This window comes from Oncorhynchus clarkii, chromosome 8 (assembly GCF_045791955.1).
Source record: "Oncorhynchus clarkii lewisi isolate Uvic-CL-2024 chromosome 8, UVic_Ocla_1.0, whole genome shotgun sequence".
Classification (NCBI taxonomy): domain Eukaryota; kingdom Metazoa; phylum Chordata; class Actinopteri; order Salmoniformes; family Salmonidae; genus Oncorhynchus; species Oncorhynchus clarkii.
Genome location: NC_092154.1, coordinates 21,513,415 through 21,536,353, shown reverse-complemented (window position 1 = coordinate 21,536,353; position 22,939 = coordinate 21,513,415). Strand labels below are relative to the sequence as shown.

At 40.8% G+C, this 22,939-nt stretch overlaps 1 protein-coding gene across 1 annotated transcript; it reads left to right on the top strand.

The window, feature by feature from the left end:
• The first annotated feature begins 1,169 nt into the window (after positions 1-1,169).
• LOC139415576 (clavesin-2-like) lies at positions 1,170-22,428 on the top strand. Its single transcript, XM_071163686.1, has 5 exons — positions 1,170-1,980; positions 2,650-2,824; positions 15,736-15,846; positions 16,299-16,519; positions 21,915-22,428. Exons 1-5 carry the CDS (start codon positions 1,592-1,594, stop codon positions 22,006-22,008), a joined length of 990 nt encoding a protein of 329 aa, XP_071019787.1. The 5' UTR covers positions 1,170-1,591; the 3' UTR covers positions 22,009-22,428.
• Positions 22,429-22,939: the final 511 nt, after the last annotated feature.

Genomic DNA, 22,939 nt, shown 5'->3' with positions numbered 1-22,939 from the left:
TCCTCTTGGAAGCAATTTGGGCAACCTTTGTAGAGAGAGCAACAAACGCAACAAATGCTGGAACAGACAGGTTGGTATTTATTATTCAATTGAGCGGCCACTGGCCCCGCCCTGAGTGGGAGGACCAGGAGGACAGTATGCAGCCGTAGACCACCACAAGACATAATTAATTGCCTTACTGAAACAAAGCCCATGTCGGGATACTGCTGCAATCAATTAAATAGATATATCAAACCAATTGTGTTGCCTGTTTGTTGCAACATTGTAAACATTTTGATGTAAAGTGTCACAATAATGAAAGGGAGTGCCATAGGAATAAACTATTTAATAAACTAAAGAGAATGAAAATTACCCAAGAAGTCAAAACACGTGCATTTTTTTCGGTTCTAATTGTAGGCTATAGCCATATGACCTAATGCATTTATAGCCTAACGCAAAATGGGTTCCACAATGCAATGCTAAATGACATAAACATGGTTGAATGGTTTGAGGTCGTTTCAAAAATATTATTTATACAGCTCTAGAATAGCCTATACTCTAAAATAAAATAAATAATTCATGACCCACAAATTGATGACAGACTGAGATTGAGACGACGATAGAAGAGGAATCAGCATAAATTCGAATGTAAAATCAGAGTGGGCAGCCTATGTCTGGTCTGGTCGCAGCCAATGAGCAGGTGGTGTTTGGGTGCGATGAATAGAGAGTGAAGAGAGGGTTATTCTCCCTCCTACACCATGTGATGACGGCCAGAGTGACTATAACACTGGAGCGATGGTTTTTAGTCACTTTCAACAGCAACAAAACGGCAACAGCATCACTGACGTAAAGCAACCACAAAAAGAACCGGAGCAGCACCGCGCTCAGAACAACGGGAATTGGACTTGGTCACCCAATATTGGGACCAAACACACAGAATGGAAATAGACAGCATACTGGATGGAGTGAGGATGTCGACGGAATATGTCGCCTTGAGTCTTTGACTGTAATTTCTAGCAGTCGGCGACAGCATCTTTCTGATTCTGAATTGCAATGCATTCGGTAAGGAGAGTTATGACAGGAGTTGCTGCAGGGTGCCGCATTGCCTGACCGCTTGAAGGTAGCATAGTGTAATGATTTTATGGTAATTGTAATATTAGATTATTTTGGGTGGGGATGGATGATAACGGTTGTCTCACAATTGTGTGTTTAGGCTTCCAACATAGCCAGGTTAGAGATGCAATCGGGGACTGAAGATAGGCTATTCATAGACCTAATTGGGAAGTCAGCAACAGCCAGTATTGTGACTGATTTGAGAGCTATAAATGTCAACATATGAGAAGAAAGTTGGAAACAGAAGTCAAATGTTAGATAGGTACAGGTGGAAACATAATGGCGCTGTCCAAAAAGTGAATGCAGCCAATGTTGCACCTTCTATCACAGGCCTACTCAGGAGGACCCAGGACGATATCTGAAGTCAGGCTTTGATTTTAGGGAACTGATTGAGAGGGTCCAATAGGCATATACGTGACGCATTCATTGTTGGAGGTTTTGGCTCCATCGACGGTAATATTTTACCAACCATTCAATATTGGCCGTGGAAGCAAGAACGATGGCTCACTTGCAAGCGGGCTTGTCTCCAGAAACCCTGGAGAAAGCCAAGGTGGAGTTAAAGGAGAACCCCGACACTCTACATCAGGACATTCAGGAGGTGAGGGACATGATCATCACCCGCCCAGACATAGGCTTTCTTAGGACAGAAGATGCTTTCATCCTGCGCTTTCTCCGAGCGCGGAAATTTAATCATTTCGAGTCGTTTCGCCTCTTGGCCCAGTATTTCGAATATCGTCAGCAAAATCTGGATATGTTTAAAAACCTCAAAGCAACCGACCCGGGAATCAAGCAAGCTCTCAAAGACGGATTTCCGGGGGTGCTGACCAACTTGGACAGATATGGCAGGAAAATACTGATTCTCTTTGCTGCTAACTGGGACCAGAGCAGGTAATGTCCGTTTGATATTTGGGAGCTGTCCTTTCAGAACTACTGTAACGCCACTTGACAGTTTGCTTTTAGTCGACTATCTATATATTTGCCCACAAATCTGTGGCATTGGCTTTGTTATAGCCTAGTCTCATGAATTTAACCGAAACATAAATTGAACTATTAACCAAAAGGCGAGCCCTGTCAGTGTCTCATTGATGTAGGCCAGGGAATGGGCATAGACTAGGCTGTACAGGTCAGTAAAAATGCTAGCACCCCACTAGTGAATGAGGACTGTAAGTGTTGAACCAGATACAATCAAATTACGTTTCACCACATTACTTTAGAGATTTGAGTTTGTGATTTCCTTTACTTTAGGGGCCCACTCATGTGATCTCCATAGTCACAATGAAAACACATTAGTAATTTCACACAATAGCAGGATGTGATAAACACACAAAAGGCCATCAGGAGTGTCCATTAACTTAATGACAGCACTCATACAAGTCAAGTTGCCTCTGCAATCTGGATCTCTGTGTATTACTCTCCTGAATTAAAAGGTTAAAGAGTCACATTCTGTATTTACTGCCAAACAAGGGTATGCTGGTTACATTTCATTTTTACAGTTAACCATTTAACTGTGATTATAGTACTAGAATAGTCTCCTAATGCTTTTGCTCACCTCTATAGGTATACATTTGTGGATATACTGCGATCTATTCTGTTGTCGCTGGAGTCCATGATAGAAGACCCAGAGCTACAGGTGAATGGATTTGTCCTGATCATCGACTGGAGCAACTTCACGTTCAAACAAGCCTCCAAACTAACACCGAGTATGCTGAGACTGGCTATAGAAGGTCTACAGGTAACAGTCTCAACATTCTTATAAACCTTCTCTTTGCTGGGCTCCACATCACTCAGATTAAGTTCCTAGCTACTTTTGACAATAAACTCCCATTTACTGAGATTACCCAGATTAGAGGGGTTTGCTACATTTACTGATTTTAGTCAAGCCTAAAACAATAAAGTTTTTGGGGGATTTTGAATACACCAGACACTTGTCAGTCTTGCAGTGTGGAAGTGCAGATCTTCGTTGTTGTCATGGTCGGTTATAGAAATATAGCACTACTGCTACTAGTTTATATGGGGGGAACATTAGCGACAAGCTATATATAACCACACATGGTTCTGCACACCTGGGATGCTTGCTGGAGAAGTGGGACAAGTCACCGAATCTTAATGAAAAACAGTTTCTGACCAACTTTCTTATCATTCTCTTGATGATGTGACAAGCTGTTATAATGTAAATGCACATCCACTCAACAATCACTCCTCTGTACTCTCAGAAATTACTTTACAATCAAAGACTTGCATAAGAAATTAATTACGATATTTCCATTTTGATTTCTGAGACTATGATTGCAATCTTCAACAGGTGATGCAGAGACTCAAATTTGAACAACATTCCTTTGACCCTGTTCAATATTTTCTAATGGAATACAAAAGACAAGGTCTCTGTCCAAGTGCATCCTTTGGGAGGTGGCCAACCAAATTATAAATATGATGTGTAGCCTAATAACAAAATGCATACAGCAATTGCGAAACACATTTTTGTCATTTAGCAGACACTCTTATCCAGAACGACTTATAGGAGCAATTAGGGTTAAGTGCCAAGCTCAAAGGCATAGAATGATTTTTCACATAGTCGGATCTGGGATTCGAATCAGCAACCTTTTGTTTATTGGCTCAATGCTCTTAACCGCTAGGCTATCTGCCAACCAATTCCTCTGTAGTCCATCATTCAAATGTTATTGTATGGAAAGTTAAGATAGGCTAGTTCCGTAGCTATGTAGCCATGTAATATGTAGCCATGTAGAGCGTAGGCTGTTATCACCAGAAAGGTTCCTTGACTGAATATCAATGGGGGACCATGATGAGGCCATTGCACATTCCACTGCCTCTCCAGACACAGATTAGACTGTGAATAATTGATCACTACTATTAGTATCTCTGCCTCCCAATGTGCCGCTATCAAATCATGCGGGAACACTGCTGTCATCCTTTGAATGGAAAATAAAATACAACCCAACAGAAACATTGTACTTACTGATGGAATCAGCCACATAATCAACAGTTACTGACTAAACATTTCTCCCTGTCTGAGTCGGAGACGAAAAGCTCCAACAGAAACCCATTTCAATCTGAGCAAGTTTATATCGAGAGTACATAATATATGATCATCGGTTCTACAATAGTAGATACTTCATAAGGTATATATGCTATTTATTATATGGTATGGTATCTTCAACTATTGATTTTCCACCTCAGACACAAAATGTGTTGTCCAGTGCCTGACCCTTCTCCTCATAATGCTTCTCTCCAGTGTAATGGATAGTGGTGGCATCCTATCTGTGAGCCCGCTTGACACTGAACACTGAGAGCATCTCAGGGTGTTGTGGCCCTCTGGTGGGTTGTGTAATGACATTGAAGGGCTCATGTGTGCCAGCCCCGCCTCATGATTCACTATGACTGTCATGAAGGGCCTGATCTGCTAAAGAAATCACACACAAAGAAAAGCACATTCAAGACATCAACATTATGTTTTCATCCTCAGCTGAGGTTAACACTCGTTGCCTCTATGGGTATTGATTTTTGAAATTGCCAAGAAGTCAAGACGTTGTTGTTTTTTGTTGTGAAGGACATGTTATAGCTAATGATTTATCCATATTACATATCATTTGTACTTGCATCAGGTGCAGCTCACTGTTTGCTGCCCACCAGTGTGTTTGTGTGTGTGTATTCCGGATCTCGGTTCAGCTTCTTTGTCATTTTCTGTCAGTACATTTGTTAATGCACGTGGGTGGTGTGTTCAGAATAACATGATGAAATTCAACATTACTAACAACAATTACATTTTTTTTAACACTTCCACTGGCAACAATGAAAGCACTCTGTTTACAGAATTTGAAAGAGATTATGGAAGATTATGAAGTTTAACAGAAAAATGAAAATTAACCGAAAATCTGAACATACCCCTTAAGGATATTTCAAAATGCATCTCCAACTGTGTCTGCTAAATAACTAAATTGTAATTGTCAATGTGTGATAATTCAGTTTCCTATTCCCAAACTGACAGTCACATCTATTGTTGTTGGAATAGCTAATACACAGAGCACAGCTCTAGTACAGATTTCATTGCATATTGCAAAACAAAGAGAAAGAAATTAACACTTGTTTAGAGTGTGGGTATTCTTGGCAAATCAATATCAAGAGAAACAAATGGTTGAAATGAGTAGAACACTCCATGCTGGCCTTGGTTTCCCCAAGCTATGCTTTGTTATCTTAGAGCCTCTGTTGTTTCCTCTTGCTCACCCGCCCGCCCGCCCCCTCTCTCTCTCTCTCTCTCTCTCTCTCTCTCTCTCTCTCTCTCTCTCTCTCTCTGTCTTAGCCATACCTTTTGTCCCTCTTAGTCTAGAGAATAACCTGTGTTCGGCAGCCAATCACAAAAGACCAGTCTTCCCCATCCCATCCCACAAGTTTCCGTGGCAACCTGTCCAACCGCCATGCTATGTACTCTCCAGATGGACTGTGCTGCTAGATGAGAGAAACACACTTCTGCCATTCTCTCTCAGAGTGGGTGATGATGTGTGCATTATTTCTGTGGGTTTTATTTCTGGGGGACAAATGTTTTACATTAACATAATTCTGCAGATGTAGGGCTGTAGTCAGTCCCTCTCTTCATATGGTCTGCTTCTCCATAATTATGTAATTTGGTGCAATGGTGTTAATTCACATCTTAAAAGGTGACAGCTTAAAACCCATTTAGCCAGGCTCAATCAATTAGTTCTATATGATCAATAAATTATATATGAGTGCAACACATTTTTTAAATGCTCTTACATTTTTAAATTTGAGCCATTTAGTAGACGCTGTTATACAGAGCAATTTACAAGAGCAATTAGGGTTAAGCTCAGTGCTCAAGGACACATCGACAGATCTTCACCTTGTCGGCTTGGATTTGCACCAGCAACCTTTCGGTTACTGGCACAATGCTCTTTAACCGCTAGGCTACCTGCCGCCAAATCTTCATCACTATTATTAATGATTGTGGGTGATCGTCAGTGAAATAATTGGAACTGCGAGAGGTTCATGCTTGGAGCTATTTTTAGAGCTCATTTTTTGAGCACTCTATAAAGTATTCATATTGCATTGCCATTTTTTTCTAAGTGTATAGTGGTGAAAAACAACATTTTGTTCATTCACAAACTAATGTGTTTTTCCCCCCTGCATATGGCTAATAGACTTATTTCAGTAGCAGCAGATAATGCCGTGTTGTACTTTGAGGACAGTGGCTCTAGTTATACAGTATATTATGTTCTGTCTGAGGCTTGGGAGAAGGAAAGTCTACTTTTGCGAAGAGGTGTAGTATAAATATGATTTATGGCTTTATCCTTTACAATTAAAGTGCTAGATAATTTGATGGAATAGTTATTTTTTTGCTGTGCGTTAACTTGGGCTTTGCCTGAGCTTGGTGTGCCCTTGAGAGTGGTTCAATTGATTGAAAGCTGTTATCTCTGTCTGTGTCTTTTCCCTTTGTTATCTAACATCTAATCCCTGAGATTGTATATCTATTAGATGCCCAGTCAGTCTCTCACCCATCAATACTCTTCTACATACTGTAGCTACATATTGTATATACACTACATGACCAAAAGTATGTGAACACCTGCTCGTCGAACATCTCACGCCAAAATCATCTGCATTAATGTGGAGTTGGTTCCCCCTTTGCTGCTACAATAGTCACCACTCTTCTGTGAATTCTTTCCGCTAGAAATTGGAACATTTCTGCTGGGACTTGCTTCCATTCAGCCACAAGAGCATTAGTGAGGCCGGGCACTGATGTTGGGCGATTGGGCCTGGCTCACAGTCGCCATTCCAATTCATCCCAAAGGTGTTCGATGGGGTTGAGGTCAGGACTGTGCAGGCCAGTCAATATTTTCCTCACCGATCTCGACAAACCATTTTTGTATGGACCTCGCTTTATGCACGGGGGCATTTTCATGCTGAAACAGGAAAGGGCCTTCCAGAAACTGTTGCTACAAAGTTAGAAGCACAGAATAATCTAGAATGTCATTATATGCATCACGTTAAGATTTCCCTTCTCTGGAACTAAGGGGCCTAGTCCTTGGAACTCGGTAGTGAGTGTTGCAACCGAGAACAGACGATTTTTACGGGATACACGCTTCAGCACTCGGCGGTCCCGTTCTGTGAGCTTGTGGGGCCTAGCACTTTGCGGCTGAGCTGATGTTTCTTCTACACATTTCCACTTCACAATAACAGCACTTACAGTTGACTGGGGCAGCTCTATCAGGGCAGAAATTTGACGAACTGACTTATAGGAAAGTTGGCATCCTATGAAGGCTCTTCAGTAAGGCCATTCTACTGCCAATGTTTGTCTATGGAGATTGCATGGCGGTGTACTCGATTTTATACACCTGTCAGCTACGGGTGTGGCTGAAATAGCCGGATCCACTAATTTGAAGGGGTGTCCACATACTTTGAATATATTGTATATGTGTCAGGGTTAGGGTCAATTCAGGATTTACACTGAAATTCCAATTCCAATTATCCTCAATGATTTTCAGTGAGGGAAAATGTGAATTTTCATTTACTTTCTGAATTGACGGGAATGGAAATGGAATTCACCCCAACCCCGTTATGTAGTAATGAAGGGAGAAAACCCTATTCCCAGACAGATACCTCTTACAATCCACTGAGCAAAATATTTTGGTCAGTATTCTTAGTCAACTCAGTGTTACTGTATTGTTTGGATGCAAACTATGATTCATGCATAAATAATGATGTCATTACAGGTGGATAAAATAGCCATTGAGCTTTGAGGGGATTATACAAAGTGTTTTTTCTTTTCTACTTGTGGTGAAAACTCCAGGAGAAGAACACAGATCAGATCCTAATGCCATTCCATTAATAACTTATTGAGCTATGATAAATTCCCATCGATCGCATGTTTTATTAAGCCCACCCACAGGATGGATGAATTGAAAGCAGCAAACCGCTCGACATGGTTCTCTAAGCTTGCCGATAACGCAGTGGACTTGCTCCATTCTATTCAAATTGTATTTATGAATTTAGTCCTAAACGAGAACCTTTTCAATGTGTTTATCGCCAAGGTATACCCAAAAGCTGTGAAATATGGATTTGACCTTCCCTCAGTCGAGTCTGGACTTTTATCAAGGGCGAGTCTGTATAATATTTATAGATTCGACCTGTTAACACATTTTGAGTGATTCAGAAGAACAGAGCCTTTCCTCAGTGAGAGGTCAGGAATTATGCTGTGCTGTGCTCAATAGTGCAGTATGCACATGTAACAAGTTCAACCAAAGTGCTCCCTCCATCTCTCTGTCTGACTGGGAGTCTCCCATCTGAATGTTCAGCTCCACTGCCTCGTATCCCACAGCCCTGTCCAGGGGACTCTCAGCTGGCTGAGGAATCAGCAGCAGACATACAGTATTTTGGACCAAGGGGCAGAGGAAAACCAATTGTTAGTTTGCTTGCCTCAGATTCTGATTCCGCCTGGCACTCTGGAGTTGTAATGTTGTTTCTCCTGCAGAAGAACTGTGCTGGTCTGGTCTGTAACGGAATGTGGTTTTGCCAATAAGTGGAGCTTCATCCCTTACAATGAACTTTCCCCCAACTTTTTCACTTTACTTTTTCCCAAATTAACAGGCCAGATCTGGCAGGTGCAGATAAAGTGTCTCCTGTGGTGCCTACGTTATTGACGTGACTTATCGTTTGTAACTGTCTCTCTTCTCTCTCCTTTCTCCTCTCTCTATTTCCATGGCTACGTATTAATCCAGGGTCTGTCTCTTCAAAGAAAGCAGAGAATGGCTTTATGTCATTTTCAGTTTTCACTTAATGTAGCTCTCAATCAAAAGCCTTCCCCAGATAGCCTACTACAAAGTGCTGTGGGCCTGTTTATATTGTAGTCTGCTGTTAAACTAGTGCATATGAAGAGGCATGATTACAGTAAAGGCAGGGCCGTGGGAAGAAAGGGTGCTGAGGGGGCTGCAGCACCCCCTGAAAAATCATAATAATAAAATATATATATATATATAAATGGGGAAAAAAATATTAAAATCCACAAAAGTGGGCCTTTAATAGTGCTGTATTAGCGGTCTGTTGCATGGGCCAAAATATTTTTGAAGCGCCCTCTCCCTTGAAAATAAATAATGATAAAACGCAACATCCCCACCCCCAAACTACTTCCAGTGGCTGTAAGTAAAGGTATATAACAAAGTAGCATCTTCACTTTAGGCTACATTTTCTTTTTGAAAAGGACTCCACTAAATTGACGTTTTCTTTTTTTCATTTTCACAGCAGGATTAATTCACTCCATCCTTTATCAATGACTCCTGAAAAGAGCAGAGCTGAATTTAGAGAGCTGGTCAAGCCTATCCTATGAAAAGAAAAATGAATCCAGGAAAAGATGGGCTCGTCAGCTTCACAAAAAAATTATGTGAAAACATGGGAGTCCTTTCCAGAATTTTCAACATCAACAGTAGTGAAAAAAGCACAGATTGACAATTCATGTATTCAGATGTACATATTATAGGCTATAACTTTTAGTACACCATCTCATCTCTTGGGTTTGCATGCATATACCCTTTTGTCATGTTTACGAATCAGTTGCCAAATTCATTCCAGACCATGAAGCTCAACTTCAAATGAGATTCATTCAAAATGGGGATAGTGCATTCACTGTTGCAATCGGGCTAATCAGCATTTTCTGGTTGACAAATCACATGTCATCAGTGTATACCATTGAGTCCTTGTGGAACAACACATTCTGGGATTTTGCCAGTATGTGTTCATCAGTGTTCACTGAGGGGTTTGACAGCTTGGCTTTATAGGCTTCTATTGCCATCAGTGCCTCTCTGCAATGCAAGGAAAGTCTCATCAGCAATCTCTGCCTTGTTAGGTGGGCTGCCCTTGAATCTCTGCCCTAGTTTCTTGCTTTTGTTGCTTGAGAAAATCTATGAGGTAACATCAGGCAACCTATATGTTTTCAACAAAAGGACAAGTATATCAGGAGGCTAAACTGTGACAAAACAGTCACCAAGAGATAAAAAAAAAAATTGTTTGGTTATTAACTAATACATCTAAACAGAAGCTAATAAATCAATTGGACTGATCTTGTGATAAAAGATCTTTGGAGCCCAGCAAAATGGCCCACGTATGCCCACGTCCATCTGTTCATGTTCCATGTTGCTGGCTTCTGATGATGCTTGGATGTCATTTGCCCTTTTAGTTGCTCACAGTTAAAGATGCATATGCATAAATCGCTCCGGCATTTCCTGGTTGCTAAAATTCTTATAGTTCGCCTAATTTCAGTTTATGTGACAAAACAATCAAATATAGTATAGATAATCATTGTACCATCTAAACCGCTGTGAAAGGTATTGTCCATAATCAAAAATTTTGTATTTTCAGCTGTTTGAAGCTGGTGTACAAAACAGAAAGTAAAAGACACAAAAATGAATCTTAAAAACAGGTAGCATAGAAATAGCACACATATAACAGATCTATCCCTTCTTAGACTTGCTTTCAATGAGAATGACAGATGTTTAACACGCATTTCTATGTGAATTTGGTCTGGTCACCCAAAAAGTTACATATTGCAGCTTTAAGCTTCATGCTCTCTCAATTATGGAAGTTTTCCTCTCCAAATGAAATTGTAGCAGAAGTAGCTTGTAGCTAGAATACATCAAAGAGGGCAGCAGTGGTTTTCTATTCTTCCCCTTTCCCTCCTTCCTCCAACATCGCACTAGAGGTACAGACCAACAACAACAAACAGTCTGCATCCTGCATTCTATTTTGTGTTTCTTATACATTCAGTGTACAAAACATTAAGAACAGCTGTTATTTCCATGACATAGACTGACCAGGTGAATCAAATCAAATCACCTGTGCTGAATACAGGTGTAGACCTTACAGTGAAATACTTACTTGCAAGTCCTTAACCAACAATGCAGTTTTAAGAAAATACCTTAAAAAAAAAAAGTATAAGGTAAGAATAACAAATAATGAAAGAGCAGCAGTAAATAACAATAGCGGGGCTAAATACAGGAGGTACCAGTACAGAGTCAATGTGCAGGGGCACCAGTGTTGTACTGTTTTTTTCCAGGTGAAAGCTATGATCTCTTATTGGTGTTACTTGTTAAATTCACTTCAATCAGTGTAGATCAAGGGGAGGAGACAGGATAAAGAATGATTTTTAAACGTTGAGACAATTGAGACATGGATTGTGTATATGTGCCATTCAGAGGGTGAATGGGCAAGACAAAAAAATGTAAGTGCCTTTGAACGGGGTATGATAGTAGGTGTCGGGCGCACTGGTTTGTTTCATGAACTGCAGCGCTGCTGGGTTTTTCACACTCAACAGTTTCTCGTGTGTATCAAGAATGGTCCACCACCCAAAGGACATCCAGCCAACTGTGGGAAGCATTGGAGTCAACATGGGCCAGCATCCCTGTGGAACACTTTCAACACATTGTAGAGTTCATTCCCCCGAAGAATTGAGGCTTTTCTGAGGGCAAAAGGAAGGTGTTAGGAAGGTGTTCCTAATGTTTGGTATACTCAGTGAATAATGCAGATGGCACTTTCATCCTAGTCAAAGCTGTCGGATGTATCACTCTCCCTGTCCACTATCAGCTGTGCCTTATGATGTTGTGCCAGAAAACAGAGTCTCAGCCTGTGAGCAGCTCTACTGGTGCCAGTCGCTGGACCGCCCAGTGTCCTTGCAGCCAGGCCAAGGGATGCTAACCCAGCTGTCCAGCATCACCGTGGCAACAGGGGCTGTACTTCCTGAGATAGACAGAGCCCTTAAAGCTCAGTTCTGTCGTCTTCACCATCAAAGCACATGGCTCTTTTCTCTCTCAGTCCAGGCAGGGCAAGAGCAAACACATGCTAGCCCCACTGAGGGTAATGAGGAGTATCCTGAACAAATGATGGACTGATCCCTGTGATGTAAAGGGATTAAGGTGTATGGATCCTTCTGTTTGGCGTCTAGGCCTAGACGTGCACAAGAAGCCATTAGTGCCCTGTTTTAAAAATTAACAGCTATCTGGTTATCTGCAAACTATGCATAGCCAAGAGGCAAGATCTATCACACTGCAAGGATACCCTCTGACACTTCAATTTTTTGTCTGAAAGTGTGATAGAGAGAATTAGTGTTGTGAGTTGATTACCATGCTTAGTAGAAGTATACATCCAGCTGGGTAGATAGGTATAGCACAACTTGTGTTATTGAAGAATTCTCAGTGTTGGTTCTCTGAGCTGGGAGGAAAAAACTCAATAATAGCAGTCTGAGACAGATTTAAGAGGGAAACCCTACTGGAAAAAAACGTAATAGCCTAATTTTCAAGCTGGTCCACACTGGGCTATGTTGTCCATGCAGGTTGGATTGCTGGTCAAGATGGTCTGACCAGCATGGTCTAGCTGGTTAGGCTGGCCAACTAGCTGGTCAAGCTGGCGATGCTGGTGAACAGCTCATGCTGGTATGCCAGTGATTCTGGTATGCAGGTGACCAGCTCATGCTGATGTGCTGGTGATGGTGGTATGCTGGTGACCAAGCTGGTCCATGCTGGTCTATGCTAGTCCAGCATGGTCTAGCTGGTGAAGCTAGTCTGCAAAACCACGCCCATCATTATCATATTTCCCAGCATGCTCATTGCAGTTTGATTTTTGGAATTGTTTATTTCAATATCAGTATTTTTTATGTACTTGATTGATTAATCAATTAAATTATCTTATGCTACACAAAGATAAATATCATTTTCTAAACGAATCCAATCTGTTAGTTGGAGTTATAGCACCTGTTACCGAAATGGTTGTTCCAGTTTAGGTGGTTACAGTGCATTTGGAAATTATATAGACCTCTTGACCTTTTCCACATTTTCTTGCAATACAGCCTTGTTCTAAAATGGATGAAATTACTTTTTTTCCATCAATCAACACGCAATACCACACAATGACAAAGCGAAAACAGGTTCTTAGACAATTTAGCAACATTTTTATTTATTTAAATACCCTATTTATGTAAGTACTCAGACCTTTTACTATGGGACTCGAAATTGAGCTCAGGTGCATCCTGTTTTCATGGATAATCCTTGAGATGTTTATACAACTTTATTGGAGTCCACCTGTGGTAAATTCAATTGATTGGACATGCTAAAATGTCTAATGACCTGTTTTTGCTTTGTCATTATGGGGTATTGTGTGTATATTGATGAGGGAAAAAACTGTTGAATACATTTTAGAATAAGGCTGTAATTTAACATCCCTTGGGGCGGCAGGTAGCCTAGTGGTTAGAGCGTTGTACTTGTAACTGAAAGGTTGCAAGATCGAATCCCTGAGCTGACAAGGTCAAAATCTGTCATTCTGCCCTTGAACAAGGCGGTTAACCCACTGATCCTAGTCCGTCATTGAAAATAAGAATTTGTTCTTAACTGACTTGCCTAGTTAAATAAAGGTACAATCTAATAAATAACAACATTTGGAAAAATTCAAGGTGTCTGAATACACTGTAGGCAGTGTCATTTATTAATATTTCTAACCCGGGCAGTCATTGAAAGTTCCAATTGTTGGATATCCCCAATCTGTCAGGATTCCAATAGGAATTAAACATTACTTTGCAAGCCAGCATCATGTGACTTGATGCTGGTTATGTTGGTCACTAGTGTCCAAAACACAGCGAAGGCTGGTCAGCAGCAAAACACAGCAAAAGGCTGATCACCAGCGAAAACTAAGCAAAACACCAGCAAAAACACGGGGGAAGAGACCAGCAAAAACCAAGCGAATGCACCAGCAAAAGAACAACGAAGGCACCAGCAGAAACACAGCGCATGGCTGATGACCAGAAAAAAACACAGCAAAGGTTGATCACCAGCAAAAACACAGCGAAGGCTGGAAGGCTGGTGACCAGCATGACCAGCTTTTCTATGCAGTTTTTTTCAGCAGGGAAGCTACAGTGAGCTAGCAACACCATTGTCAACTACCTCCATTAGCTAATTCAATTAATACAGGTAGCCATTACACCAGTCTTAAACTTCAGTAAAGTCTGCAGAACAGATGGGAACCACACTTACACATGAAACTGAGGCATTACCAACTTGTTAAATGTTGTGAGACTATTGTGTATTTTGAGCTTTCCTGGTGATTGTCCTCCCCCGGGTTTGACTGTAGCTGTGATGTTGCTCTGCTGCGGTGCCTGTGTAAAATAACTTTACCCTAGATTGTGTCACTAGATTACAGGGTGCTCTCTGGGTGTTCGTCCTGCGTCCTCCTCACAAACTATTCCCTAAATCATCAGATTGCTCCTTTACATGAACTTCTCCCCAGGGACACAGTTCTGCTGCTCGTCAGCCAACCCTGTTATATCAGTGTATAATCTCAGAATACTCCCTGTGTCCAAATTATAACAGACCATTATGATAATAATGTTCAATCTACAGTGCCTTCGGAAAGTATTCAGACCCCTTGACATTTTCCACATTTTGTTTAGTTACAGCCTTATTCTAAAATGGATGAAACATTTTTTTCAGCTAGACACAATATCCCATAATGACAAAGTGAAAACAGGTTTTTAGAATTCTTTGCAAATGTATTCAAAATAAAAACAGAAATACCCTATTTACATAAGTATTCAGACCATTTGCTATGAGACTCGAAATTGAGCTCAGGTGCATCCTGTTTCCATTGATCATCCTTTCGATGTTTCTACAACTTGATTGGAGTCCACCTGTGATAAATTAAATTGATTGGACATGATTTGGAGAGGCACACACCTGTCTAGATAAGGCCCCACAGTTGACAGTGCATGTCAGAGCAAAAAACTAAGCCATGATGTTGAAGGAATTGTCCGTATAGCTCTGAGACCGGATTGTGTCGAGGCACAGATCTGGGGACGGGTACCAAAACATTTCTGCAGATATGGCCTCCTTCATTCTTAAATGGAAGAAGTTTGGAACCACCAAGACTCTTCCTAGAGCTGGCCGCCCGGCCAAACTGAGCAAACGGGGGAGAAGGGCCTTGATCAGGGAGGTGACCATGAACCTGATGGTAGCGTCATACCCAAGAAGACTTGAGGCTGTAATCGCTGCCCAAGTTGCTTCAACAAAATACTGAGTAAAATGTCTGAATACTTATGTGTTTCTATTTTTTTCATATACATTTTCTAAAATTTCTAAAAACCTGTTTTTGCTTTGTCATTATGGGGTATTGTGTGTAGACTGGTGAGAGGAAAAAACAATTTAATCAATTTTAGAATAAGCCTGTAATGTAACAAAATGTGGAAAAAGTCAAGGTGTCTGAATACTTTCCGAATGCACTGTATGTCTCAAACCTGCATGGTAATGTAACAGCACGGAAAAAGCCAATGTAAGTGCAATATTGTAACATAAATGGACTGGGTGATTTTCAATGCGCAACATTAACATAAAGCCAATAATGCCCATATGCAAACCCATCAAGATAAATCTGTGACGTTGGACAAGGAAATGAAAAAGAACAGAATTACCTTCTATTTACATTCTACAAAACAATGTTCAAATCCACTCTCATTAGCCAACATACCCTCCTCATAATGTAGTTTGATAGAATAAAACAATATATACTCTTAGCGAAAACACATCAAAAGTGGATTACCATACCAACAGGTAGAATAGTGAGTGTGTTTGTGTTTTGTATTGCCCACAGGACAGCTTTCCTGCGAGGTTCGGAGGAATCCATTTTGTGAACCAGCCGTGGTACATCCACGCCCTGTACACTGTCATACGACCCTTTCTGAAGGACAAGACAAGAAAAAGGGTAAGATGTGAGGAAGTTGTTGACTGAACATTCTGAAAAATCACTTTGACAGAGACCAACAAGTCAACTGTGTTGCTGTAACCAATGAATGTCAGGTCATTCTATTCAACATATAGCAGCGGTTATCATACTTTCTGAATAGCTGCTGTCATAAACATTGTTCAGGTCAGGACTTTTGCTTTTCAAAAGGGCAAATCTATCCACTCCAACAAACTGTAGACTTTTATAACGTGCTCTAAGACAGTATATACTCATTATCTATCTGTGTCAATGTTGTGTTGTTGTTTTGTCCAGTGCTTGACTTGGAATAAAACAGAAGCTCCACAATAGTTTTGAGCTATTATTCTGTAAGAGGAACATGATCTAAAGTAGTAGAATGTTCGAGGTGCCGGTACTCAGTTCCGGTGAGCACCTACCCAAGTCAACCACTGGTTTTGTCCATCCCGCTCTAGATCTTCATGCATGGGAACAACCTGAACAGCCTTCACCAGCTCATGCACCCTGAGATCCTGCCCTCTGAGCTGGGTGGGATGATGCCCCCCTACGACATGGGCACCTGGGCCCGCACCCTCCTGGACCACGCCTATGATGAGGAGACTGAGTACTGCCCCGAGTCCTACTCCCTGTCTGTCAAAGACCTGGAGAAAGACCTGTCTCCCAAAACCATGAAGAGGTCAGTCTAGACTCTGGACAGTCATGTTATTCACGTGTGTCAATGTGATAGATTGTGTATTGTGTGTCTTCATACAAGATAAGGTGGAGGTGTCTTCTGAGAAAGCGATATGTTAGTCTGTCAGATATGTCATAACTGATGCATTGTTTCCATTTATAAACCGGATGGTTCCAGCCCTGAATGCTGATTGGCTAAAAGCTGTGGTATATTTAAGAAATAATTAGAGCGTAATTAGAGCAGTGAAAATAAGTGTTTTGTCATACACGTGGTATACGGTCTGATATACCACGGCTGTCAGCCAATCAGCATTCAGGGCTCGAACCACCCAGTTTATAATAGACCATATTCCACGGCTATGACAAAAAAATATTATTTACTGGTCTAATTTCGTTGGTAACCAGCTTATGCGTTGTGTCGTGCATAAGAACAGCCCGTAGCCGTGTAATATTGGTCATTTACCACACCCCCAGGGGTCTTATTGCTTAAATATATCATAAAGTATATGGTTCATGTAATAGGGCAGATATGGAATATACTGTACGTAGGGCTTCCTAAAGCTAAAAGAGTAAGTAGGGCTTCCTAGGGCTTCCTAAAGCTAGAAGAGTAAGTAGGGCTTCCTAGAGCTAGAAGAGTAAGTAGGGCTTCCTAAAGCTAGAAGAGTAAGTAGGGCTTCCTAGGGCTTCCTAAAGCTAGCAGAGTAAGTAGGGCTTCCTAGAGCTAGAAAAGTAAGTAGGGCTTCCTAGAGCTAGAAGAGTAAGTAGGGCTTCCTAGAGCTATAAAATCTATGGAAAACACATCCTACAGTAAGAACAATCCTTCATTAAATTGCACTACACGTGTAGTTCGGTGGAAATTATCTAACCATTATGTAGAAATTATGTTGAATATAATAATAAATTACATTTATCAATCTGACTCCATTATTTTGTGAGAAAATGCAACAGGCCCTGTACGTCTCTGGGGGAATCTAGTCAAGGTAGCGAGCCTTACATCTCCTCTCAGTATGACTATAATGATCATGTGTCTAACTTGCAACATTATGCAATTATTAAGAGACTAGATACAAATAGCTAATCCTGGCAACCAATGTTCTAGCATTAATTTATTCAGACAAGCAGATCAGAGATGTCAACGTGTTACCCAAACGTGTAGTGTAAATAACAACTACAAATAGACCTACTAATTGATGAACATGTAGTCAATCAAAGAATTACTCTGTAAAACGAGGAATGTATTTACTCAATTCAGCTAATATAATATATTACTCACAAAATAATTAATGCTCAAACAATTACAGTGTACATGAAAGACATGATCCATTGCAGACTAGCACAGTAAATTACTACAACCAATAGGATAAGACTTAACGTGGTTACACGTCTTCAATTCAGAATAATCTCTAAACAAATCAACTCAATTTAAATGATTGGAGCCCACCCCTGTGTCACTCCCTCTTTGAAATACCCGTTGTCCGATGAACAAAATAACAGTTTCCCAGTAACAATAAATCCATAGCACTTACAGTACAATAAAACATATGGTATCAAAATTCATAGCTCTTTACGATCTCTTGAACAATCCAAACATGACCATTTAATTCACACAGGAACATTAATTTAGTCGATTTCACATGTTCATCTAACTTCACATCTCCAAAGGTGTCTGTGCTCTCAGGGTTCTGTGGGAATGTCCCTCCCCACAGAAAACCACAGATAATGTGTTTTTGAGCCCTGTAATAGCCCACAGATGGTCATTCATCCAAACAATGTCATAAATCGTGATTGAGTCATCACGCTGGGCCTCGGCGCCTTCAAGTCGCCAGTCCCGAGTATCACCTTCTCTCATTCTTCCACTACACACGGTAGTGCAGAGCACAAAGATCCATATGCTTGTTTGTGTGTGTGGTGTATTAATGCCCTCTCACTGGCATAATTTAGTTGAATTGCTCTGAGATTGCTCTGAGATAAGCATTGAAAATTGTATACTTGGAGATTATCTTATTTATTCACTATTCAATATGCTAAATATTGTTCTGTGTGTTTCATTCAGGTGAGTAGTTTAGGAAATCCTCCTTGACATATACACTACCGGTCAAAAGTTTTAGAACACCTACTCAGGGTTTTTCTTTATTTGGACTATTTTCTACTTTGTAGAATAATAGTGAATAATAGTGAAGACATCAAAACATCAAAACTATGAAATATCACATATGGAATCATAAAAGTGTTATACAATATATTTAATATTTGAGATTCTTCAAAGTAGCCACCCTTTGCCGTGATGATAGCTCTGCACACCCTTGGCATTCTCTCAACCAGCTGCATGAGGTAGTCACCTGGAATGCATTTCAATTAACAGTTGTACCTTCTTAAAAGTTATTTTGTGGAATTTCTTAATTCTTAATGTGTTTGAGCCAATCAGTTGTGTTGTGACAAGGTAGGGGTGGTATGCAGAAGATAGACCTTTTTGGTAAAGACTAAGTCCATATTATGGCAAGAACAGCTCAAATAAGCAAAGAGAATCGACAGTCCATCATTACTTTAAGACATGAAGTTCAGTCAACATGGAAAATTTCAAGAACTTTGAATGTTTCTTCAAGTTCAGTCGCAAAAACCATCAAGCATTATGATGAAACTGGCTCTCATGAGGACCGCCTCAGGAATGGAAGACCCAGAGGTACCTTTTCTGCAGAGGATAAGTTCATTAGTTACCAGCCTCAGAAATTGCAACCCAAATAAATGCTTCACGGAGTTCAAGTAACAGACACATCGTAACATCAGCTGTTCAGAGGATACTGTGAATCAGGCCTTCATGGTCAAATTGCTGCAAAGAAACCACTACTAAAGGACACCAAAAATAAGAAGAGACTTGCTTGGGCCAAGAAACATGAGCAATGGTCATTAGACCGGTGTAAATTTGTCCTTTGGTCTGGTCCAAATTGGAGATTTTTGGGTCCAACCGCCGTGTCTTTGTGAGACGCGGTGTGGGTGAACAGATGCTCTCCGCATGTGTGGTTTCCACCGTAAAGCATGGAGGAGGAGGTGTTATGGTGTGGGGGTGTCTGCTGGTGACACTGCCTGTGATTTATTTAGAATTCAAGGCACACTTAACCAGCATGGCTATCACAGCATTCTGCAGTGATACGCCATCCCATCTGGTTTGGGCTTAGTGGGACTATAATTTGTCTTTCAACAGGACAATGATCCAACACATCTCCAGACTGTGTAAGGGCTATTTGACCAAGAAGGAGAGTGATGGAGTGCTGCATCAGATGACCTGGCCTCCACAATCCACCGACCTCATCCCAATTGAGATGGTTTGGGATGAGTTGGACTGCAGAGTGAAGGAAAAGCAGCCAATAAGTGCTCAGCATATGTGGGAACTCCTTCAAGACAGTTAGAAAAGCATTCCAGGTGAAGCTTGTTGAGAGAATGCCAAGTGTGTGCAAAGCTGTCATTAAAGCAAAGGGTGGCTAATTTGAAGAATCTCAAATATAAAATACGTATATTTTTATTTGTTTAACACTTTAACACCATGTGTGTTATTTCATAGTTTTGATGTCTTCACTATTATTCTTCAAAGTAGAAAATAGTCAAAATACAGAAAAACCCTTGAATGAGTAGGTGTTGTAAAACCTTTGACCGGTAGTGTATTTTTTTTTGACAGTCTATTGTCTCAGTGAGTTTTTTCAGGGCTGTGTCTCTTACGACTTACTGGGTCATGAAATGAGCATTAGGCAAAAAAATGAAATGATGCACTGATCTGCACTCAATTGACGGAGCTCTGACTTCTTCTGAGTGCGCTAGCTACTGTAGCTACCTTCTGGAGCATGAACAGAAGTGATGGAGTTTTACCTTCGGCAATAAGCTCAGTTCCACTCTTACTGCCTCACAAAACCCTCTGACTAAACCTTTACAGACATATGACATTGTCATGAAGGCCTTCTTGCCTTGGGGAAATTGGCCTCTCTAATGTCCTTTTTTTGAGAGCAATCTCAATTTGTCAAGTGTGTTTGTGTGCATGCATGCATCTACGTGTGTATGTGTGTCTACCTGAAAGGAAATACATGCACTTCCACCGTTGCACAGACTCTTTAGTGAAAACATGTCTGGATTCAGCAGATTTGAATCAGTAAAATTAATTATCTTTGACATTTCTGCTTACCAAGACAGTAGACCGGCACAGCAGGCAAAGCAATGAGAGATACAGCACAGTATGGGATGTTCATAAAGAACATAAAAGCATTTAATAATGTCTTTATTCCTATTGTTAAGCACTCTGTTGCCCTGCACTGCCCCGTATCTGTGACAGAAGACCATTTGATTGGTGAATCATAGCATCCTGGCCAGGGTCCTGATGTATGGTGAACTAAAGGCTGTAATCACCAGCAGCCATATGATCTGAAGTGACTTCTTTAGTCAAGGCTATTATCTCCCCACTGTACACTGCCATGCATACACTCCACAAAGTTCAAGGAAACATTACATCATCAATTACTTGATTAAAATAGCTAAATTGTGTATGAGTCACTGTTAGAGAAGAAATGTTTTGTATGATGAGCCACTGTGTCATGGGGACCCCATAATGACGAAGCCATACTGTACTGTGTGACTATGATGTCTGTGAGTGGAGGCAGATCTGTTTTACTTTACTGCTGCAGTAATGACATAGCTCCCCGCTAGCAGCAGTAGCTGTATGAACTTCTAAATGTTAACCTCACTGAGGCTGACGTGATTGAGTTCTACTATTAATTACTATGGTAATTTAGCCCCTGTGTTAATTTAGCCCCTGTGTTCATACATTTTATTTTGTTTTTGGGTGTTTTTTTGCCACGGGTGAATGAAGATCTGGTTGTTGACTTAGTTATCGTCATCGGTCATATGAATCTTTCTCTGTCACGGTAGACACAAGAGACCAACCTGTCCCAGATTTCTGCATGATGAATGATAGCTCCCGTTCCCCAAAGCAGCTTAGGCTTTTATTAGAGAAATACATCAAAAATAGGTCAGATCAGTGTCTGAGGGTGACATTTTGTGATCAACTTTCGGGCTCATGTACTAGACAAGATAACACCATTTATTTTTCTAGGAGAAGATCATTTTATTGATGCTTTTGTGTGCTTGTGCGTGTGCATGTGTGTGCATTTGTGTGGCTGCATGTAACCCAAGGCCTCTTCTAAAACAATTAATGCGGAGGGATTTTGGGATACATTTATGAAACCCATCTTATATGACCCCCATGTGTGTTACCTGCTCTGCAGGAGGCAAGGGGGCTCTGGGGCTCACACCTTTTCATCCCACTCCTTTGTACTTGAGTAGGTGAGAAGTCATCAGTGATAATGCTTCACTGAGCACAGGCCTCTCGGATGCCAGTCATCTTTTATTTATATCCACAGGTCTCAGTCGGTGGTGGAGCCCGGAGTTCTTAAACGGCCAGAAAAGGTGAAGAGTGAGGAGGAGAACATGCAGCCTCTGCTCTCGCTGGACTAATGTAGAGTCTGACACAACACAAACAGCCTAGAAAACATTGACCCTCAGACAGACAGAGACAGACAGAGACAGACAGAGACAGACACAGACAAACAGACAGACAGACAGAATGACGGGAAAGAATGCCCTTGTTCCCCTGAAACAAAAAAAATAACACCGGTATAAAAAGGAGGTAAGGAGCAGGGAAGAGATTGGAGAACGAGAAGAGCCTGTTCTGGCATCATAAAGATGGCCCGACCCACCATTTTGAGGGATATTTCTAAAAAAAAAATTAAAAAAGGAATAAGAGTTACTAGCAGAGTTCCATATGTTATTGTTAAGTGCCAATTCAAAACTGTAAATACACTTCTGATCTAAACCCCAGGAGGATGGGGAACTCATTGTGACAGAAACACATCTAGAGACTGCTGTTAATATTCTGTATGTGCTTGTGAAATATTTTGTGAAAAAATGGTACCTTAGGAGGTTGATGGAAAATCATGCTTAAAGAGGATTGGGAGCTGGGGACTTTCGGTACAGTTTCTAAAATGTCCAAACCGGCAAGTGCAGCTCAGGATTAGTTCTAATAATGATGAGGTTCTCTTTAAATGTGAAGCAGAAAGTGTCTGACTGCTTGCACAGCAAGGCATGTGGCTCTTTCATTTGAGGAATTCAAACAGACGTTCAGGTTTCTCTATCTAAAAGCAAACTCCCCTTTACTGTTCAAGGCTCAATGAATTATGTGTTTTTGTCAGAGACCACATTTTTTGTTTGGTCTGAATCTTGCTATTGGAATACTTTCATCCAGAATGGCTTCTTATCTATGGTTATCTATGGTTAAATTTGGCTAAACAGTGTCTTCAAACCATTATATTTTTCAACATTTATGAAACGTGTCAAGGTTAGGTATTTCATATTGCATTTGAGAAAAAAATACATAGTAAGAAGTGCG

What these genes read in the sequence shown, in the direction of transcription:
- LOC139415576 (XM_071163686.1), top strand. Translation starts at nt 1,592, where the DNA reads ATGGCTCACTTGCAAGCGGGCTTGTCTCCAGAAACCCTGGAGAAAGCC. An exon ending in GCTAACTGGGACCAGAGCAG is followed by an intron (nt 1,981 to 2,649) that starts GTAATGTCCGTT and finishes TCACCTCTATAG; the next exon opens with GTATACATTTGTGGATATAC. An exon ending in TCTCCCAAAACCATGAAGAG is followed by an intron (nt 16,520 to 21,914) that starts GTCAGTCTAGAC and finishes TTATATCCACAG; the next exon opens with GTCTCAGTCGGTGGTGGAGC.